This window comes from Vombatus ursinus, unplaced genomic scaffold, assembly GCF_900497805.2.
Source record: "Vombatus ursinus unplaced genomic scaffold, bare-nosed wombat genome assembly UNPS02014158.1, whole genome shotgun sequence".
NCBI classification, from domain to species: domain Eukaryota; kingdom Metazoa; phylum Chordata; class Mammalia; order Diprotodontia; family Vombatidae; genus Vombatus; species Vombatus ursinus.
The window spans coordinates 8,143,705-8,165,945 of record NW_020953936.1 but is presented as its reverse complement, the minus strand read 5'-3'; the positions used below and the strand labels follow the sequence as shown (position 1 = coordinate 8,165,945).

Below are 22,241 nucleotides of genomic sequence, written 5' to 3'. Positions count from 1 at the left end.
TTCTTCATGGATTTGAACCTTTTCCTGGCTATCCCTCACAGACCACGTAGACTGCTTCAGATGTCATCACTCTAATGCCACCCCAGTCTGAGATTGCTGAAATCCTACACGCCCACCAGGAGACATTTCTGATGCCACCTTACCTACATGAAATCTTACTATTTGGAAATTGTCACATTTCCTCAGAACTTTCACAGGGCTTCCTTTGTGCCTCTGTTGTGCACTAACGTTCTCTTTTGCACTAGAATTATCTGTACATATTTTTCCCTACCAGATTGTGAGATCAAAGATCACATCTTATTTCTCTTTGTCTATTCACCAGCATTCAGTATGATGCTCTGGACATGACAATGTTGGTGTGTTCCCTTTGAGATGACCTTCCGTCTGCCCTGCATCTATCCTGCATGTACATGGCTGTTTGTATAAAAGTCTTCCCTATTGGAATGTGAGCTCCCTGAGGCCAGGGATTGTTTATGCCTTTCTTTGTATCCCAATCCTTCAGTACAGTACCTGGTACATGGTAAACACTTGATAGATGTTTGTTGACTGACTGATTAAAAGCTGCTTTGCTGAATTTAAACTCAAATTTCCATAGGAGACATATACCATACTGGAAGTTTATCAAGGGCTAAGGTATTCACATTCTGATTATGCAGAAGAGCATTTCAATTTTACAAATGAATGAATTCTAGATGTGACATTATAAAGACTTCTATGTGGGTTAAACACAATGAGAAGACCTTAGAAAGATCACACTATATAGATATAGATATGGATATCTATATCTATATATATTCCCCAAGTAACTCAATTTACAGGATGCCAAAAATGAAATATAACAATGAACCAAGTACTTTGAGTCACAAGACTTAATATCCTGATGATCCAAATATACAAATAAATTCCTAAAAAGCATTCCTTATGAATGTAAAGCTAAGCATTTACATTATACTCAAATATATTTACTCAATACTCTTCAGTTTGATATAATAAAGAGATGCTGCATTAAGGGTCCTTTTTACTTTAAATCTTATGCTTTCAAATCCTACTTCCTAAACTCTGAGACTTCTCTCATGCCAAAGAATATACTTTGAGTAACCTTACCTGTCTAGTTCATGAAGCTTCCACCCTCTACCTTTACTCAAACATTCTCAAAAATTCTAGTTCTTCCACTGAAGCTTTCCTATCAAAATGGAAAAGTAATGACAATTTCCTCAATTTTAACCCCATCTGAGCAATTCCTACAATCACCATCCACCTAATGCACTCAGCTACTTTCCTCCCAAATGGGATACTGAATTTATCTATTTGTCCATTGCTCCTTCTGTCTGATTTTAATGTATCAGTCCATGTGATGGTTATCTAGACTGAAAGTCTCTGAAAGGGAAGGAAGTACACTGATTTAACTCTATTTTTATATCACCTCATCTTGACTAGAATTTAATAAATTTTTGAATGGTGATCTTAGGGGTTGCGGAAAACCTATGATCATGTAGGGTTTGCTTCTATTTTGGTCCTTCTGCAGTGTATGTATTTTTTCAAACTGAAAGACTCTAGAATTTTCACACTCAAAAGCCGAGGCCTTGAAAAGATCAGATCCTGTGCACACATTCCCCAGGAACAGTTTTCAAGAAGACATACTGAAGTATAAAAAGGAAGTAAGTACTTTTGAGTGAAAAGAGATTATATAAGTAGGTAAAATTTAGTTAAAAGGAACTTCTGTGTTCCTCCTCCACAAAGTACAAATCTTTTTGTACAAGTAGACTCCATATGTTAGCTATTATAGTCTAAAAATTGATAAAAGGAAAGTTTTATAATTTCTTAATAATGACAGACCCTTATAAGTTTTACTGTAACATGCAAGACTTGCAGCAGCATGGGAAATCCTTAGCATTGAATTTGTGATGTACAGGTAAAAGAAACAACATACTTGTATTCAAGACTGGTATCAAAGCAGCAGTTTTCCAAAGCATCCAAAGATGTCATCAGAAGAAGGTTCAACTGTTGGCCAGATACATCACTGAAAAGGGGTAGCAAAAAAGAGATAATCATTGAAAATCATTCAACTACCTAAACACTCCTTACATATTAAAATTTACTGTAAGTGTTTTGCTAGAAGAGCTAAAATAGCTATAAAAAATTGTTCCCATAGAATAAAATCTAGTCCTCTTTGTAAACAGAAAATCATAAAGGAGGCCTTAATCCATTTGAACTTTACAGGGCTTATGAGCTATATGATTTCGGGCAAATCACTCATCTTCTTTGTGCCAGAGGCAACTACTCTCCAGTACTTCTCTCCTAACAAACAGACAGGTTGTAGTCTGTGTGTTGGCAGAAGATCACCCCATGCTAATGAAAACACAGATCTTAAAAAAATTTCAAAATCATTTTATTTTTACATCCATGAAATGAATAATAAGTCATCACCACTTGCTTTTAAGATTCCTTCTTTCCTTCCTCTGTCCCCCTCTCTCTTTCTTCTTTTTACTTTCAAATTAGGCCTGTGATTTCTTCATTTTCTAGGAGCAATTAGAGAGGGTCTTCTCCAAGGTCACACAGCCAGTATGTGTCAAGAGACAGGACTCAAATCTAGGTCCTTCTGATTATGAGATCAATCCTCTCTCCATTTTGCCATGCTGTATCTTTTTGTTTCACATAGTACAATAAACCCTCAAGCTCTTACTTTTGCTCAGCTTCTCCATTTTGAGGACAGGGTGGCTGTTTATTCAGTTTCAAATCATTGAAATTTGAAGACCAAAGTAGAAGTCAACCTGTAAGCCAACTAATAACCTCCAAGTGAAATGCTATTGGAAATCCACCAACCTCCCTAGGCTGCCAATCCCCACGACCACCTCATGCCTTCCCTTCCCTATAAAACCTACTAATGCCAATTTCAACTTTTAATATGGCAGTCAAGTCTTAGAAAAATGGGGAAAAAGTGAAAATTGAAATAACCTGTCTAACTCTCTGCTTTTCAACTTCTTGCAACTTAAATAATGTGGTTCCAAAAACAGTTATGGTGAGCATTATGCCATCCCTAGTAACTCAAAAACTAAAATTAATTTTTTACTGCCTTCTTCTAGGCAGGGATTTGGATTTTCATCAACACCTGTATTGTCAAGGAGTCCCTTCAGTTTTACTCTTATTCTTGCCTACAACCTTCACTATGATTTATCACTTAAAAAGCTGACCAGGATGCATTCTTAATAATTTATTCACAGGCTAAGAAACAGGTGATTTTGCTTGAGGAAGGGTATTTCATTTTTCCGCAAAAGACCCACACTGTGTTTCTCCTCACTTTCAATACCCTTAATTAAGAATGAAATAAATCTTAAGTTTTTTTTTTAATAAGATACTCTTGAGCATCCTAAATGAATTCTCAAGGGGCTCAACCTGCAAAGCCTATTTACTAATCAACTGATAGCCTCAGGAGGTTTTAGTGCAAAATTTCAGAATCCAACTTAGATATTTTTCTAAATAAATTCCAGAACAGTACTTAAATTTTAAGGAACCTTCTTTCATAGAGACAGCCTTCAGCATTCAGAGAAAAAGCTGCTCTGTTGACAACACTATCTTTATATGAAATTGACTTTTGTCCCTAGTAGTTAACATTGTGTTCTAACCCTGTTCCCCCAAGAGGCAATTCTGGCTTTCAAGCTATTACTGAGTAATTAAGCACAGACAAAAGCCTTCAGAGTTTTCTGCCTTTAGAAAAATGGGATTATTTTGCTACCTAGCTAACTATGTACTCCAAATTGTTTCATTTGTCTTTTATGAAGCAAGAAGGTCAAAAAATGTGTTAGAACCAAAAGGTAGGTCTTTTAGATTGGATTAGTTAGATTAGTTAGAAATTAGAAAAGATGAATTAAAAATCACATTTGCAGTTAAAATATTAGTACCAATGCAGAGAAACTCAGAATGAAAAGGAAGAATGTATTAAACAAGGGAAACACATGAACACTGGGGCCAATGCTGTATAAAATCTGTGATTATCCTAACAATGAGAAATCAAGGATGATGTAGGATAGAATACTGGGCCTGGGGCATGGAAGACCTGAGTTGAAATACTACCTTAGACACTTGGTAGTTTTGTGACTCTATGTAAGTCATGTAACCTGTCTGCCTCAGTTTTCCCATTTGTAAAATAGGTATAATAATAGCATTTATACTCCTACCCACACCCTCTGAGTTGTGATGAGGATAAAATGAAAAAAAATATTGGCAAAGTATTTCGCAAATATTAAAGCACTAAATAAGTGTTACATGTTGCCTCTGGAAGACTGCTTCCTGGTAACCTTTCCTAAGATATCCTGCAAATATAAGCAAAGCAAGCTTATGAAGAAGCAGAAGGTACTATGTTAACCAGGGTCTAGTCTAAGGCCATTAATTCTGAGCAGGCTATATCCATAAAACAATAAGAACACAATCCTCTATAATAATAAGTCACTAAGTATCTCATCTTAAAGTAGAAGCCACCAGAGTAACACTGGCTGCCCAGAGATGAGTAATAGTTTTAATTTTAAGATCTGTTGTTTTAAAAGACCTGAAAGAAAGAGAGGGGAAGCTAGGTGGGCCTGGAGTCAGGGAGACTCATCTTTTTGAGTTCAAATCTGGCCTCAGACACTTACTAGCTGTGAGACCCTGGGCAAGTCACTTAACCCTGTTTGCCTCAGTTCCTCTATAAAATAAACTGGAGAAGGAAATGGCAACCACACCAGCATCTTTGCCGAGAAAACTCCAAAGGGGGCCACAAAGAGTCAGACGTGACTGAAACAAATGAACAGCAACAACAAAGCGAGAGGGACAGCATGGCACAGTGGAGAGAGAGTTGGCCTCAAAGGAACCCAGGAAAATCTGAGTTCAAATTCTGCCTTGAACATGTTCTAGCCATGTGACCCTGGAGAAATCATGTAACTTCTCAGCAGCATGTCAAAGAACCGCCTAAAAAGTATAATTTGAAGAGAAGGTGCTAATCTTCAGAGTACAGGAAATTTCTCACTAGAGCTCTTTACAACAAAGAAATCATAGGTCCAGTTTGAAAAGAAAGAGAAATGGAGGGAAAGAAGGGGTGGAGGGAGCAAGGGAGGAAGGAAGGAATGAAGGAAGGAAGAAACAAAGAAAGAGAAAGGAAGGAAGTCACAAAAATGAATGATGATGACTCTTGCTATTAATTTCATAGCTGTAAAATAAAATCACTTTGAAATTTTTAAGATCTGTGAAACATCAGCATGAGGTAAATCCTCCAGCAACACAGACCACAATCTGCCTAATGCTGAAGATAGGCCCTGGAGAGTTGCCTCTGACACACAGAGGTTAAGTGCCTTGCCCAGGATCACACAGTTAGTTAACAAGTGTCAGAGATGGATTTGAAGCTGGTTCTTCCAACGCCATGTCCAACACCATTCACTATATCACAATGCCTCTGAAATTTTTAAGGCTTAAAAAATGTCTTCTTTCATATAAAGTTACTTATCTAAATCTCCCAATTCACATGTAAAGGCAACTTTATCACTCAACTATTAGGTGAATGTAGACTCCTAAGGAGAATTTAACCATGTTAAAGAAATAACACAACTCACTCCAGCTGGTACAGCCACACTTCACAGACTCTAAAACTTAACCTGGTATTCGTATATAATTAAAAAATTACCCTTTATAAACTAAACCAACCAAGTTTTCTACCTGTAGTTCATCCACAGTTAGACAGGTGGCCTTAATCTTTCAATTCAGCTTTTCTCCCTTTTTCTAAACTAGCTTTTCTAAAAGCTCAAATTTATTACTTAAAAACATGAAACGCTTCCCCTAAATTCATTTGTTCCTGTTCGTTCCTCAATATTTCTGTTAGTATATATGTAAATTGAGGACAAAAAAGTTAATCAAAGTCAGCGTAACATCATCTATTTAGTTCATCCATGTATAAAACAAAACTGAGCCTGATGGCTTATACAATAAGTAAATCTTGTGTTCTATTAGATGCCCTTAATCCTTAAATTGTTCGAGGAAAGTGTCCTAAATTATCTCTCTCAATCATCAAAATTTTCATATATTCACAGTAATTGGCTCTGATTAGCCAAGATTAGTAGGTCTCAGGGTATAATCTACAGAGACTGGGCATCTCTGAAACCCTTTTCATGGTGGGTCCATGAGGTCAAAACTATTTTCATAATAATACGAAGGTACTATTTACCTATTAGAAATACTTTTCCCCTTTCAACCACATATCTGTGTGAGGCTGGATTTTCTTCATATACTCTAACCAAAACGACGTATCACAGCAGATTGAATGCAAAAGCAAATGAGAATTTAGCTATCTTCTACTAAGGCAGACATTAATTTTTTTTTTTTGCAAAACTATGTAAAATAATGCCACTCATAATTTGCTTTTGTTTTAGAAGGTATAGTATTTTTCCATAAAAGTTTTTTATATTAATGTGCAATAGATTTATTGGTTTTGTTTTAAAGAAATTAAAACATTTAAAAATTTATCAGTTCTAATTTCTAATACTGTAAATATCAATAGAGATTAACCCATATAAATAAAAAGATATTTGGGGTAAATAATAATTTTTAAGCATATAAAGGAATCCTGAAATCAAAAAGTCTGAGAAGCAATGATCTTGATGTACAAAGGTATACTACACTAGTGTTTGCTTAAAAACAGAGAATCTGTTTATATTAATATGAAATCAGAAATGACTATTCCTAGGAAAATTTTCCTACTTGGTGGAATTTTCTACGTGAGCCTTGGATCTCTCATGAATCCTCTATTTAAGAGCTGAACTGATTGTCCAAAAGAGAGCAATCAAGCTGAATAAGGCATAGAAACTTTTTACCTAAGGATTACAAAAACGTATCTGGAATCAATGATTTAAAAAAAAAAACATTTATCATGTAGTTCTTTTGTGACTCACTATAACACAAAACACTGTAGTAATTGGGGTGCAGTGGAATTACATGCTTTGATGGTACACTATGTAGTTTCAGTCAGTAATTGTGCCCCTAGCTTTGAATTTACAATGATATTTAGGATACAGGTACAGTTGCCACACAAAGGCTATGAGAACTTTCCTTAAATTAGAGACTGCGTTGTGATCATCAAATTGATATACATTGGTATGTCTAAACATATAAAGTGATCTTAAAATGTTAAATTATTTTCATATCTGCATACTTCAGGACATCTCAATTTACAAGAGAGTAAAACCAAAAAGTTGGGAGATGAACGGTGTTAGCTTCCTCCTTGCTTAAAGGTTAGAGGCTCTGAGAACAGCAAAATAATAGCTGAACACTTAGTTTTATTACATACAACACAGACACGGATATGCAGATGTATGGATGGATGAGAGGCTGCATGACGTAGTAAGAAGAAAATCGACCTTAGGGTCCAGAAGACGTTCAAGGCCAGCTTCTGACACTTATTAACTGTGAGACCAAAGGGTGACTCATTAACCTCTCAGTGCACTAGGTAACTATAGGACTTATTAGTTACAGGTAAGCTGCTGATTGACATTAGTGAAGGAAGTTTCCAAACAGACAACCTCTACTCTGATGAAATCACACAGCCAGACCAACCAGTGCCCGCCCTCCTCCATCCCAACAAAATATACACAAATACTAAATCACAGAGGGGGAAGAAGTAGCAGCATTTGAATCAACCATACCTGACTTTCTCCTCACACAAACGAGAGATAAACATCCCCAAAGCAAGGCCCATGTGGATTTGAACAGCCTGAGATTCATCTGCACTTGGTTTCCCAGGTAACCTAGCAGTCAGCATACTCAAGACTTCCTCCACCTTCTCTTTGCAAGACAGAATGAAAACTGGCACGAGGAGGGACAAAGCCATGGCAGCACAGGAACGAGCAATGGCACTCGCTGTGTTTTCACCAGAGTAGGATTTCTAGGGTGAAAAAGAAAGGGGAAGGAAGGAAGGAAGGAAGGTAAGAAGGGAGGGAGGGAGAAAGAAGAAATGGAGGGAAGGAAGGGAGGAAGGAAAGGAGGGAGGGAAGGAGGAAGGGAAAGAGGAAGGAAAAGAAGAAATGAAAGAAAAAAGGGAAGGAAGGAAGGCAGGTAAGGAGGGAGAAAGAAGAAATGGAGAGAAGGAAGGGAGGAAGGAAAAGAGGAAGGAAGCGAGGAAGCAAGGAAAGGAGGGAAAGAGGAAGGAAGCGAGGGAGAGAAGAAAAAAAAAGAAGTTAGGTTAGTTATCTTTAGGTCTTTAGGTGGAAGAATATTTTCCTCATGAAAAGACTATCTGGCATGACAAATCTTTAATCAACAGGGCTCCTACAAAAGTGCCAACGTATTTCTGTGGAATGGTTTATGTTCTCACTCACAACTATAGAAAATTAAAACATATAGCATTTAATACTTATTTGAGAAGAGATTTGGGGTCTGTTTTGATCCCCAGTAAATGAGTACTCACTATCTTATTTGAAAGGCAAATAAGAAAAAGAAAATTTCCTGTCCTTAAAAGGTGTGAATTCACTTGCTATCCAACTGAGGACAGTTTGCATCATATTTCATAGTTTCAAAAGTGTCACTGTAGAAAAAATAAAGAGGAAAAGCAGCTGAGCAACCCATGCTTGCAGCAGACTACTAAGCCACATAATAAATGGAATTCTATCAAGTCAGGTATTTACTGGGAACAAAAAAAAAAAAAATACTACAGTAATAGCAGGAAGAGTTCATGGTTAGTGTGGAGAACTATTGGCACATCTCCCAAAATTTTGGTGGGAATGATTCCCAGTAAGTAGATGGATTATTTTCTATGAAGACTTAATTCCTTTTAATTAAAAAGAAAATAGAAATCCTAAGAGCCTCTAGTTACAAAAGAACAACTAACTACTCCAAATGGAACTTAGAGTTATGTACACTACATGCTATATGTAATTACGGTGAAAGAAATTGATAATAATGTAAATAAAATGGTGGAATAGCCACATGAGAACAACTACAAAAAGTCTAAGATAATGGGGTTTATGAAATTACATAAATTCATAAATATGTTTCAAGTGGAAGGAAAAATAGGCTCATTTGTCATTTTCTAAGATTTTAGACTCCACGTTTTCAGATACAGCTTAAAGCCAATATAGTCCCTTGCAGTTACAGAGTATGAAGAAATATTATCTATCTGATGCTATTCAACCTGTTAAGTTTACAGCGCTTTATATAAAGGATAAAAATCTATTAATAAGCATTAAGTATCTCATATGTACCAATCACTGGGCTACGCCTTAGGAACACAAAGATAAAAAAACAAATGCTCTTTGATTTCAAGCAACTGATGTCCTATTAAGGGAAAACAATATGTGCACATAAATAAATATAAACAGTAAACAAACAAAGTAAATATAAGATAATGAATCGGGAGGGCAGAAGGGCTAGTAAGGAGGACCCTGAAGGAAGGCAAAGGCAGGCCTCAGGGAGAAACTGAACCTTGAAGGAAGATGAGAATTCTAAAAGACAGAGAGAGAGGAAGAGAAAATGTTACCAGTGACATAGTTCAGATAGTGCAAAAGCACAAAGATGGTCCACAGAATGCCATGTGTGAGGAACAGTAAGACAGTCAGTTTGGCCAAAAGGAGTAATATTAATAAGTTAGAAATGTAAGTTGGAAATCAGATTGTGAAAGACTTTAGATGGAAAGCTGAAGAGTTCGTGTTTTATTTCAGAAGTAAGAGGGAAACACTAAAGATTTTTTTTTTAAACAGGTGAGGCTTACGCTCTAGGAATATTAATTTGGAAGGTATACAGAGGATAGATTGGATTAGAGTAGTGGCTGTGTGAGTAGAGAGAAGGAAACAGGTGAGAGATGACGCAAAGGTAGAATAGACAAGAGCTGGCAAGTGATTAGATGTGGGGAGAGATGAGGGAGGGTGAGGAGTCCACAGTGACTCGAGATTGTGAATCTACGTTATTGGAAATTAATTATGTGATTGGTGCAGTTAATAGAAACAGGGGAATTAGGAAGAGGGGTAGGTGGGAGGAAGAAAGATAATGAATTCTGTTTTGGACCCGATGAGTTTGAGATGAGGAAATGCCAGCATAAAGATGCTGATGTGGGACAGGACCTCAGGAGAGAAACTGGGGCTAAAAAAGTAGATCTGAGAGCCATCTGCTTGGAGAGGATAATTAAACCCACAGGCGTGGATGAGACAGAGAAAGTGGGAGAGGGAGAGAGAGAGAGGGAAAGAGGGAAAGTAAGGGGGAGAGGGAGGGAGAGAGACAGACAGACAAGACAGACAAAGAGAGAGGTATAAGGAGATAGAAAGGGGATCAGGATGGAGCACTACAGGCTATGAATGACAGGTAGAAGGGGAGCAAAGAGAGAAGGGTTGTGGAAAACCAGTGGGGAGAGAACACCCAGGAGGAGAGAGTGATAAACAATGTGAAATACTATATAGGTTAAAAAAAAAAAAAGATGATGCTTGAGAAAAGGCATTGGGACAGGGCAAAAGTTTCATTGGTAGCTGCTTTAGCTGAGTGATAAGATAATGGGAAGAAGTAAAAGAAATTAGTGTAGACAGCTTTTTCTTATTAGAAAATAAAAAGGAATACAAATATAATACAGTATACAATATAGGTGTTGTGAAAAGGATTACAGATATAAGACAGTAGCCTGAGGGGATGAGGGGGTCAAGACAAGGTTTTTTAAGAATCGAGAAAACCTGAGCATATTTGGAAGCAAAAGGGATTAAGTCAATAGCTAGATTAGAGAGTGAAGATACATAGAGAGAAGTTAACATGGCCACTCAAGGGATAGCTATGTGGCACAGTGTATAGAGCACTGGCCCTGGATTCAGGAAGACCTGAGTTCGAACCTGGCCTCAGACACTTGACACTTACTAGCTGTGTGACCCTGGGCAAGTCACTTCACCCCACTGCCTCACAAAAAAACCAAACCAAACCAAAGAAACATGGCCACTCAAGACAGAACTATTCAAAATGACCAACTCTAAGACAATAGGAGTGAAAAGGGTGACTTTTAAAACAGGGCTTAGGGTAGGGGAAGGAGAGAGAAAGCAAAAGCATCAAGTTTTACATTTGTAAAGCACCCTGGGAGACATATTATTTGTTCCCAAGAAGCCTATGAGTGTTCAGAATTTTATATGCATTAAAAATTTTGTACAACATCCTGTCCTTGCAAGAATGTGAATCTGATAGCTACATCAAAGAAATCCACATAAGCTTCTAAACCTTTCTCTTGTCATTAATTATAGCACTAATGGGAACATTTGTAATAAAAAACAAGTTATTAGGAAGGAATGTCCTTTCTGAATAAAACTGACCTACCAACTTCAGCACTAACAAATAATTCAATTTCCCCTTCAAATTTTAAAGTCCAGCTCCAGAGCCAACTCTGAACATGAGTACATACCCAGCCCAACTGAAGGCAGGAGGTGTAGAAATACGAAAAATTATAAAAAGAACAGAGAAGGTAACAGGACTTCAGGTTAAATTCATGATCTTAGCAACAATTCAGAATCTGTTCTTTATTTTTACCCCAACCAGCTGTAATCCTTCCTACTCAGCTGTTTGTCCCATGACTAAGATAATTCTCTAATAAACGAATGGGGATGAGCTGAGACTAAAATGATGTTATTCAGAAAGCAACACACTACCAGCTTGCATAAATGCTTAGGTTTCAACAAAAGAGAAAGCTGAGGAATTAAAAGGTCATGGAGAATGTTTCATTTTGTGGCTCTTGATAAGTAACAGGTAACAATGATAAGTAGCAAAGTTTGAATCTCAAGGTGCCCAAGCTTGCTTTAAAATTTTTTTTCATGCTTTCACACATACATGATAGAACCAGGAGAAGACTTGTCCCTTGGGTTGGTAGTGGCTATCCACAATTACCAGGAGGGTATTGAGCACCATAGAAATCCACTGTTTCATGGGAATGAAGTCAGGTTCAATCTAGAGACAAAGGGGAAAAAAAGAAAATTCAAAGTAAGAAAGGGAAAGAAGAAACAGACCCAATTATTAACTTTAATAAATTCTAGAAGCAGGGGACAGCTCCAGCAGAATTTTAAGTTTAACATCTAAAGCCTAAACCATGGTGGAAGTCTAAAATTAAGAAGAATAAAGTGAAATGAATCATTGGTTACCAGATACCCTCACCAGTCTCCATCAGGAAGATGATTTGGTTCTCACGCAACAGAGTGTCTGTTTTGTGAAGGAAAGAAGCTATGAGTCTGTTATATATGTGGAGTACCTTTGAGTCCCAAAACATGTAGTGAAGAGGAGTGTGGATTCAATTCAATAAACATTAAAGTTATTAAGAATCTACTAAATCAAAGGCACTGTGGTAGGTGCTGATGACACAAAGACAAAAATGAAATGGCCCCTGCCCTTGAAGAGATCACATTCTACTAGGAGACGCTCATTCACAGAAAAGTAAATAAAAAAATATAGGCAAAATATTTTCAAAAGCAAGAGAGCAATAACAACTGGCAGGAGGAGGGGACAAATTTAGTCTTGGTATAAGGGAAAACTATTAAAAAATGGAATGGGCTACCCTCAGCCAATAGTGGGTTAAAGATTCTTCCATCACATGGGCTCTTCAAGCATAGGCTAGATGACCATTTTTTCTAGATTATGTAAAAGGGATTCTCATTTCAGTTTTTTTTTTTTGGTTAGTTATATCTTGACTAGATAAAAACAGCGAAGAAGTTTGAAAAAGCCAGAGATACGCCTAAACGGTGAGGTCTTGAAATTTAAGTCATGAAACTTCAGGGTTAAGTAATATAGCCAAAGTCAGCCTCACAAAGACATCTCCTCATTTTCCATCTGGACGCATTCATTCTGAACTTCTCCATCTTGTCCACCCCTTGCATGTAACAGGTACCTTTCCCTCTCCCCCTACTTTTTAGCTTCCTTTTGTGCATTATCTTTCTCCATTACACTGTAAGCTTTCTTTTTCCTATTTTTATCCCTTTCCCTTAATACCACACCTAGAACATAGCACGCAGGCACTTAATAAATGTTTACTGAGTTTTTAATTTTCAAAATGGCATGGTCAAAAGAAAAGAAAATGTTTTCACTGTCCCTTAACTCACCTCTGGTGCCCCATCAGTTTCTGAGGATAGGCTGCTTTCATGTTTAGATACAACAACGGCAAGACTGGTTAATGCCAGGAGTGCATTCCCTTTGACCACTGGGCTTTCCCTGTTGATGATAAGAAGATCTAATAATGATTTTAAGACATTAAGAATCAGAGAAGGTGCTCCTGAGGACAGAAAAATAAGAAGGGTGAAGAAATCAAGGAAGCCCTTTTATATTCTCTTATATGTCCCAATGAATAGATTTATTTTCTCCCCACTGCTTATTACTGCTTTCCTTTTCTTCCTTTGCCCTTTTCTTTATCATGCTTGAATAGGATGTTTTTTTCTATGTTTTTCAAAACAAGCCTATGTGTTTTTGTGATTTTTCACTGAGAGAAAAACTAAAACAAAAACTTAAAGTGCACATTTTCTAGTCATTACTTTTTTGTTTTGTTTTTTTTTTTCTTTTCATCTGACCAACCTAATGTTTACCAGCAGAGAGCTAGTCAGAACAAGATGACCTCTACCTTTTATTAGTATACTGGTGTGCTGAACTCTTGTATGTTGGGCCACTTCAGGCACAAAAACACACTTGTAACTTGATGCTTTTCCCAGCAATTATGCTCCTCTCCTTTCCTGCCAATATAGCTCACAATTTGGGGACTTTGGAGGAGATGTATAAATGACTCACTTCTAGACTATTAGGAAGTGAAGGCTATGCCTCATGTCATTCAAATGGTAATTTTTTATTAGCTATAAAGTCTTGGATTTGACTTGTGAACTTAATGTTGCAGAAAAATGGTCTTTTGTAATCTATCCAGAGCTTGAAAAAGCATTTTTCTTAGAATTCCATAATTATAACCCAAAAGAAATGCTCACACTGATTGTTAATACTGCTAAGATGTTCTTGGTCTTATACTAATTGTTTTTGTGGCAGTCTGATATGGTTCAGAAAACATTCACCCACCATTTCCCCCAAACCAAGAGATGGTAGTCTACTTTTGAGCCCCATCTAAGATTCTGAGTCAAAATCAGTATAGTAAATGCGGGACATAACAAGTTCTATAATTACTCTATGGTTTGAGCTCTGGACTGAAATGAAACTTTGGGTCTAACCTACAGATAGAAGACCCAATTTTGCCATCCTATACTGCCATGCAGTCCTGCAAAAAAGCCAGTCTCCTTCAGACAAGAAATGCTCTGAGAACTAAGCTACTTGCCTGTCTCACTCCAGTGGTCAATGATCCATAAGGCTAAGTCATAAACACTTTAAAATGTGACTCTACATTGCTTCTGACCTAGCTCTGTGATCACTGCCCATACTGGGGAGGGGCTGGGAATTTTCAAATAAGTTTCCAACTTTTTTTTGATGATGAAGCAAAATCACAGGAAGCACAGGAAGTCTAGCAGAGAACTTAAAAGTTGGCTCTTTCTAACCTAATCTTCCAAGGCAATACTTAGCTCAACTGGCAAACGTATATTGCTAATCAGGGCAAAATTGTCAATATATGATCCCCATTTGGTCCAGTTAGTTTCACTAAATGTAAATTTGCTGAGGATCTTTGCAGCATGCTGCTAATTGTAGCTGTGCACTTCCCCAGTGCATACTGTTGCTAACAATAGGGACTAGGTTAGCAACTATGAATAGAATAATAAAAAACTATCACCATGCCAAATCAAACAGCCAAATGAATCAAAAGTATTCTGTATTTGAAGAAAAACATGATTATAGTATTATTCTTGCAAGCATCTCCATTGTTCTTTTTTAGTGGTCAAGGGAAAAGTCGAATAAATTGTGTTACACTAATGAAATGGGAATATTATTGTGCCATAAGAAACAATGAAAAATTCAAAAAAAGTTCTTAATTTTTCATATATCCTTTCCCTCAAACCTAGACTATTCCTTTGGTCTTAGGATCATATTACTAATGATGTTATGAAGAATAGCTTGGTGAATTGCTAAAGGATAAACAATTTTGTGAGTTTTGCTCCTCATATACACAATAAACATGCAATGAGTAACTAAACAATCCACAAAATAGCTTAAAACCAGTGATTTCCTGCTTCTAATGTAAAAAGTATTATCTTCTTGTAGAAGACAGTGTATAATAAGCTAGGGAAGAGTCACAGTACATTATAAATGACTCTGTGATAGAAAGTTTCAAACCTCAAATGAAAAAGCTTATGACTATATGAAAACTAGGTCATTGTAGCAATTTTAACAGAGTCACCATGTCAATTCTCTTCAATTGTACCCAATTGACAAAAGAAACATTAGGTTCCTTCGACCTACATCCATATTAGCATATGAATATTTTCTCCATCTTCCCTCCTTTACAGTCTGTGAATCCTTACATGCAAAGGAATACAGGTAGGACAGTGGGTAGCACAGATGGCTGGGGTGGGGCTAATAGCAGGCATGAAGCCAACTCCCTCTAGATGTGCACATTTAATTAAACGCCTGGATTGTTTTGCTCTTATCCCAGTCCTACATGAAAGCATTTCTGCAATGACCTATGGGCCCACGGGTACACAGAGGTATGTGTGCATGTATCATATTAAGCAACCAAGCTCACTTCTCTATTCTCCTACTGATCATGGAAGCTTATGTTAAATGAGTAGTTCTCAAAGATGTCTGGGGACCCATGGAGGTCCTTGAGATCCTTTCGAGGGATCCATAAAGTCAAATCATCATCATCTTGGTCGACACCATCATATTTATCTCTAATGTGGTAAATAATGATAGATATAACCAATAATAACAAAAGCTTTTTGTGGGGATTTTCAATAATTTTTAAAAGGGTAACAGAGTCCTCTGACCAAAAATTTGAGAACTGTGTTAAACATTCAACTTTATTAGCCTGGTGTATTCTACCTGCAAAACCCAACTTTCAATATCTATATGTGATAAGTATATGGTGAAAATTTACTTGGTTGAAAAATTTTTTAAAATAAATATAATGGCAGAGTTTTTAAACTGCCTACTATAAGAGAAATAGGACATGCATACAAGTGAACAATATAATAAAGAAACATAGGACAAAGGAGGGAATTAAATATAAGATGATCCTTTTACAATCTCTAACTGATAAATTAGTCTTACTTCGAAGCTGATTTGATAATCTGGTCAGTCAACATGTCTCTCACCCTGTAATAAAAAGAAAACAGCTATTATACCTCATACTACAGTTAAAAATCTGTTTCTTCTCTTGTTCTTCAACCAATAAGCACTAGCTGATCTTACCCTTGATTCTTAAAACAACTCATGTATTTAGTGTACAATGACAAGGTTATGATGATGCCATTAAGAAGGGTTTCATTTTCAATATCTGTCTTTGGCTTAATTATACCAAGAGTTATCTTCAAAAAGCTCCATCCTAACCTTTCTAATGTGTGCTAGCTAGGAAACGAAAATCCAAAACAGTTTGTATTAATCTGATCCTCCTGCATTTACAGAAAGCTTTCCAAAGCAATAAATATACTAAAATCTAGTGTCCAAAAATAAAATGGATAATGTGAAAATTGATGTAGCATTTATTATACTTCAGAAAATAACTGGCTAAGCTATCATGTGCTATAATCATCTGAATTTATTGGAACAAGGGCCACTGAAGTGCTCACATCTCTTAAAACATTTGAGTAATCACTTTTTAGTACACTGCAGACTTGCATTTGTAGAGCTTCTCATTTGATTCAAGACCAGGATAGTACTTGCTTCTTACACTGCCACATGCCCCCATGACAGCAATATGAAAGAACAGCCACATTATTATATTAAAATATAACTACTAATTAACCAAAATTATAACCATGTTTTAGGCCAAATTTCTTAAGGGTAGAATTTGAAGTTATGTGACAATACTGTCAATAAATAAAGATCAGGGTTAGAGTTTAAAAAAAGAAAAAGCCAAGTTTCATTCAATGTGAATTTTATGTCTAATTTAAAGGATTGGCTAGAATATACTCTCTTTAAAGAGTGGGATGTTGTCATTTTTCATCTCTGCATCCCTGGTTCCTAGGATATAATAGGTGATTAATAAATGCCTGTTGCCTTGAACTAAAAATAAATGCAGAGTAAATGCTTTTATATTTTAAAATTAAGTAATACATAATTTACTGCCTTCTCCATACTATTAGAAATATAAATTTAAGCAACCTCAAGGGGATAAGGGGATAGAGTGTGGGGATGTTTGGAAGGTATATAAGTAGGGTTTTTTCAATTAAGTCATCAGTCTTTCTCATAGAATTTTTGAACCTGAAGGGTTTTTGTGGAATTCTGCTAAAAAGTAATGAGCTCTTTACTCTTCCTTATTTCTTATATCTCCTCTATTTGAGAAAGAACAGTCATGTAGTGGACATAGTAAGAGACTTGGAAGGAAGACATGGGCTCAAATCCTGCCTCTAATATTTACTAGCTGTGTTATCATAAGCAAGTCATTTAAACTCTCTGAGCTTCAGTTTCTTCATCTGTAAAACAGGAATTATGATACCTGAAGAAACTACCTCAAAGGACTGTTATGTAGTTTCAAATGAAAAATATATAAAGTACTCTGTAAACCTTAAAGCATCATATCTATATCAGCTGTTATTAAGGATAAAGTTCACCAAAATTAGCAATGCATTTAATATTGCTGTAATAAAATATGGAATAAGTATATTGCTGTGAACAGAGATACTCTGTCATAAGACCACACTTCAAAACCAGAACTATACTAGAACTTTCTATTTTTTTTTAATCTACAGATTTTTAGTAAATGTGGAAATCACAACTAATCAAAATTAACTTCTATATACACCTTTAACTAAAAGTGACCACTGGTCATAAACAAAGTTGCTAAGACTCAGAAGAAAACTTTTTTTTTTTTTTACATTTGGGTTGTTCTCAGTAGAACTGTATGACTCTGATCGGCTCCTTTTTCCAATACAAGTTAACAATTTTAACTGCTTTTCATATTCCAGTGCTGATATAGCCCACAAGCAGAACAGTCCAAATTCAGTAGAGTTCTTCTGGACCTCCCCAAAGAAATGGGAATCTTGATGTGGTACAGTTGTGCCTAATAGACAAGGTTTCACTTCATTGGGGGGAAAACAACTTGACTAAATACAGAGTGTGAGGCAATAGTGGAAGCAGAAAAGGTAATTTTCGTTAAAGAGCACATAAAATAATCTCAGTCATTAAAAAATGTCCCCTTTGAGATCTTGTCCAAGGTTTCGTATAGTTTTGTGTGTGGGGGAGGTTTGAGTTTTTTGTTTTTAATAAGAATCACCTGGCAGGTCATCTGGATTTTTCTCCAAAATACTCGTGCAGAAGTTACATCCCACAATATTAAAACCTCTTAAGTAGTTACCTTCCCCCTAAGTTTTTACTTCCCACTACAAATGATGAGGAGAAGAAAGTCATTCCCTTACCAGAGCCAGGCTGTAAATTTCTTGTACTGTATCTCCTCAGGAGCATCTTTTCCGTGTTTTAATTGCATGTCCAGCTCTGCCTGTCTTCCCTGAAAAATCACAGGATAAATCATGAAGAAAACTTTACAGTTGAAATATGCTTAAATTTCTGTGGGAAAGACTTGATGTAACCCTTCCCTTGAGGGCAACTTCATAATTGGATCTAACTGTTCTTGATAGATATTTTACTTTGAGAGATCATGTATTAAGAATATAGAATTACATTACTATAGTCATTCCTTAATTTATGTAATGGCTGCAGTCTTGAAACACTGCATATAAAGAAAAAAAGTCTTATCTAGTAGTTTACTTTGGGGAGTCTCAGTAAAAGCTTATACTATAATCTTAGTTGTCCCTTCTATCTTCCATTCCTCTTCTCCATAGCTATCGTGACCACACAAATATATATGCACAAAAGATACACAAACTGCTTCTCTCTAGCTGCTATTTCGAACTAACATGTTATAAAAATAAATATTCTGCTAGGGATACTCTGCAAATTCTACAAAACAGTGCAATAAATATCTGGAAAACGTGTTATGATCAGAGTTGGGTAATACAACAATTGTTTTTTCTATACATTGCTCAATTACTAATTTTTCATACATTAAGTTTACTAATGACAAGAGATAATAAGTACACTGAACATTAAATGATATTTCCAACACTTTGCAAGCTAAATTTTTTTTCAGATTTGCTATTTCCTTTTAAAACTGATACTTATTTTGGGCAGATAATGCCCAACTTGATTAAGGTGAAATTAAAATGTTGGGTGAGTGGGCAAGGCCTGAGTTTTTTGTTTTCTTTTTCCTTAACAGATGTAAACTTCTTTAGAGGAGTACATGGTAAGAGATACTGAAAATTGTGTTTTGGGATAGCTTGAGCCATAAACAATATGGGTGCCAGTGACTTCAATCCTATTTCAAGAATACTGTAAACCAGAAGAATGAATGGATCAAATCAATGGTTGATCCAGTTCAGTACTCTTTTTTTTAATAATATATTTTTATTACTTTTGTTAAATATTTCACAATGACATTGAAAAATTTTTTTTTAATTTTGAGTTGTTAATTCTCTCCCTCCCTCCTGCTCCTTCCCCTCCCCTTGAGAAGGCAAGCAATATGATATTGATGACATATGTGAGGTCATGCAAAATATATTTTCATATTAACCATGTTGAAAAATAAAACACATAGCCATAAACCCAAGAAAAATAAAGGAAGTGAAAAAAAGTATGCTTCAATCTGCACTCAGAGCTCATCAGTTCTCTCTCTGGAGGTGGATAGCATTTTTCATAATGGATATTTTGGAATGGACTTAGATCGTTATCTTGATTAGAATACGCTAGGTCTGTCATAGTTGATCATCTTTACAACACTGCTATTACTGTGCACAATGGTCTTCTGGTTCTGCTCACTTCACCTGGCATAAGTCCACATAAGTCTTCCCAGGTTTCTCTGAAACTATTATGTTCCTCATTTCTTATAGCACAATAGCACTCCATCACAATCATATATTACAACCTGTTCAGTCATTCCTCAATTGATAGGAATCCCCCTTCAGTTTCCAATTCTTTGTCACCATAAAAAGAGCTACAATAAATATTTTTATACAAACAAGTTCTTTCCCCTGTTCTTTGATCTTTTTGGGATAGAGACTTAGTAGTGGTATTGTTGGATCAAAGCGTATTCACAGGCTAATAACCTTCGAGAGCAATTTCAAATTGTTTTCCAGAATGGCTGCACTTTAGTATTTGTGATGACAGTGGCCTCAAGAGACACTCAGAAAGACAGCAGTTTCCTTAACATGACATCAATGCCAAAAGGTTAAAAGCATTCCCCAAATATCCATACTTTCCTTTTAGACAGCACTATGGAAGTATTATGCATTAATTTATCTAATCCTTTCTTGAAACTATATTTCTGTAATATATTAGTGCATGTAGTATGTTCCAAAAATGTATTACCTGACTTGGTAATGTAGTAGTAACTCTTATTTCCCCTTAAATTATTTCTATTAATCTTCAAGGATGCCTCAATTTCCAGGATTCTGTGATTTGTTGAATATTCTATCTATGTCCTTCATGATTTTGTACACTTCCATGAATATCATCGTTCAGCCTTCATCCCTACAAAATCAAGAACTATAATCTTTCTCATCTGGTATCATACAGAAATTCCTCTATCCCTTTGAACAGGGAATCAAAGATAGGCAAAATGAACTCTCAGAAATATTAGCTTTCTATTTTAAATATTCTTTAGTAGTTTACCCTCCCCACCCCACAAAAGGAAGATAAGGGGGCATCTACCCCAACTCCTTTGAATAGGTGGAAGGTCACATAAGTAAAACACTGAATACATTTCCAGATTCTTTTTCCACATACTGATCCTTTCTGCTTTCTTTTTCTTTCTTTTGAAAATATTCTTTGTTAAATGGGATGGCTCTCTGCCAGAGTTTCTGCCTACTGGCTTACCCTTTAAGAAAAGCTCAAGTCACTTCCATGATAGGATGAATATTCAGGTAAAATTTCTACATTTATTTTCTGTTTTAATTCTTGGCAGATAGACACCACAAACTGAATAATGCAATCCATTGCAAGAAAGTTCCTGCAATTTTTTAGATTTTGGTTCATTACAAACACAACTCTAAATCACTACTGATTAGAGAAATGCAAATAAAAACAACTCTGAGGTACCACATCACAACTATCAGATTGGCTAACATGACAAAACAGGAAAATGATAAATGTTAGGGAAGATGTGGGAAAATTGGAACACTAATGCATTGTTGGTGGAGTTGTGAAATGATCCAACCATTCTGGAGAGCAATTTGGAACTATGCCCAAAGGGCTATAAAAATGTGCATACCCTTTGGCGCCTAGCAATACCACTTCTAGGTCGGTATCCCAAAAAGATCATAAAAATGGGAAAAGGACCCACATGTACAAAAATATTTATAGCAGCTCTTTTTTGTGGTAGCCAAGAAATTGAGGGGATGCCCATTAATTGGGGAATAGCTGAACAAGCTATGGTTTATAAATGTAATGGAATACTATGTACGTTATACTTCAGAAAGACTTATATGAACTGATGCTAAGTGAAGTGAGCAGAACAAGGAGAACATTGTAGACAGTAACAGTCATACTGTACAATGACTGACTTTCATAGACTTAGCTCTTCTCAGCAATGCAAGGATCTAAGACCCACTAAGATGGAAAAAGCTATCCACATCCAGAGAAAGAACTTAGGAGTCTGAATGCAGATGGAAGCATACTATTTGCTTTCCTTTTCCTTTGTTGTTCTGTTTTGATTCTTCTTTCTTATGGTTCCTCCCATTGGTTCTAATTCTTCTTTACATCATGACTAATGTTAAAATATGTTAAATATGAATACATAAGTAAAGCCTATATCAGATTGTATGCTGTCTTGGGGAGAGGGGAGGAGAAGGAGGGGGAGAAAATTTTAAACTCAAAATCTTATGGAAGTGAATGTTGAAAATTAAACATTAATAAATTGTTTAGGGGCAGCTAGGTGGTGCAATGGATAGAGCACCAGCCCTGGAGTTAGGAGGACCTGAGTTCAAATCTGACCTTAGACACTTGACAATTACTAGCTGCGTGACCCTGGGCAAGTCACTGAACCCCACTGCCTAGCCAAACAAACAAATAAATAGATAGATAAACGAATAAATAAATAAATAAATAATTTAATGACAAAATTTATTTCCTGGAAGAAAAAAAAAAGACTGTCT

At 36.1% G+C, this 22,241-nt stretch overlaps 1 protein-coding gene across 3 annotated transcripts in view; it reads right to left on the bottom strand.

The window, feature by feature from the left end:
* Positions 1–22,241, bottom strand: part of FOCAD (focadhesin) — a 351,817-nt gene that overhangs the window by 57,195 nt on the left and 272,381 nt on the right. For all 3 annotated transcript variants that reach the window (XM_027859022.1, XM_027859023.1, XM_027859024.1), the window contains exons 23-28: positions 18,453–18,541; positions 16,147–16,191; positions 13,059–13,167; positions 11,800–11,916; positions 7,662–7,900; positions 1,931–2,020 (exon numbers count right to left, since the gene is read on the bottom strand). In XM_027859022.1, coding sequence (XP_027714823.1) covers positions 1,931–2,020; positions 7,662–7,900; positions 11,800–11,916; positions 13,059–13,167; positions 16,147–16,191; positions 18,453–18,541 — 689 coding nt within the window. The remainder of the gene's footprint in view (positions 1–1,930; positions 2,021–7,661; positions 7,901–11,799; positions 11,917–13,058; positions 13,168–16,146; positions 16,192–18,452; positions 18,542–22,241) is intronic.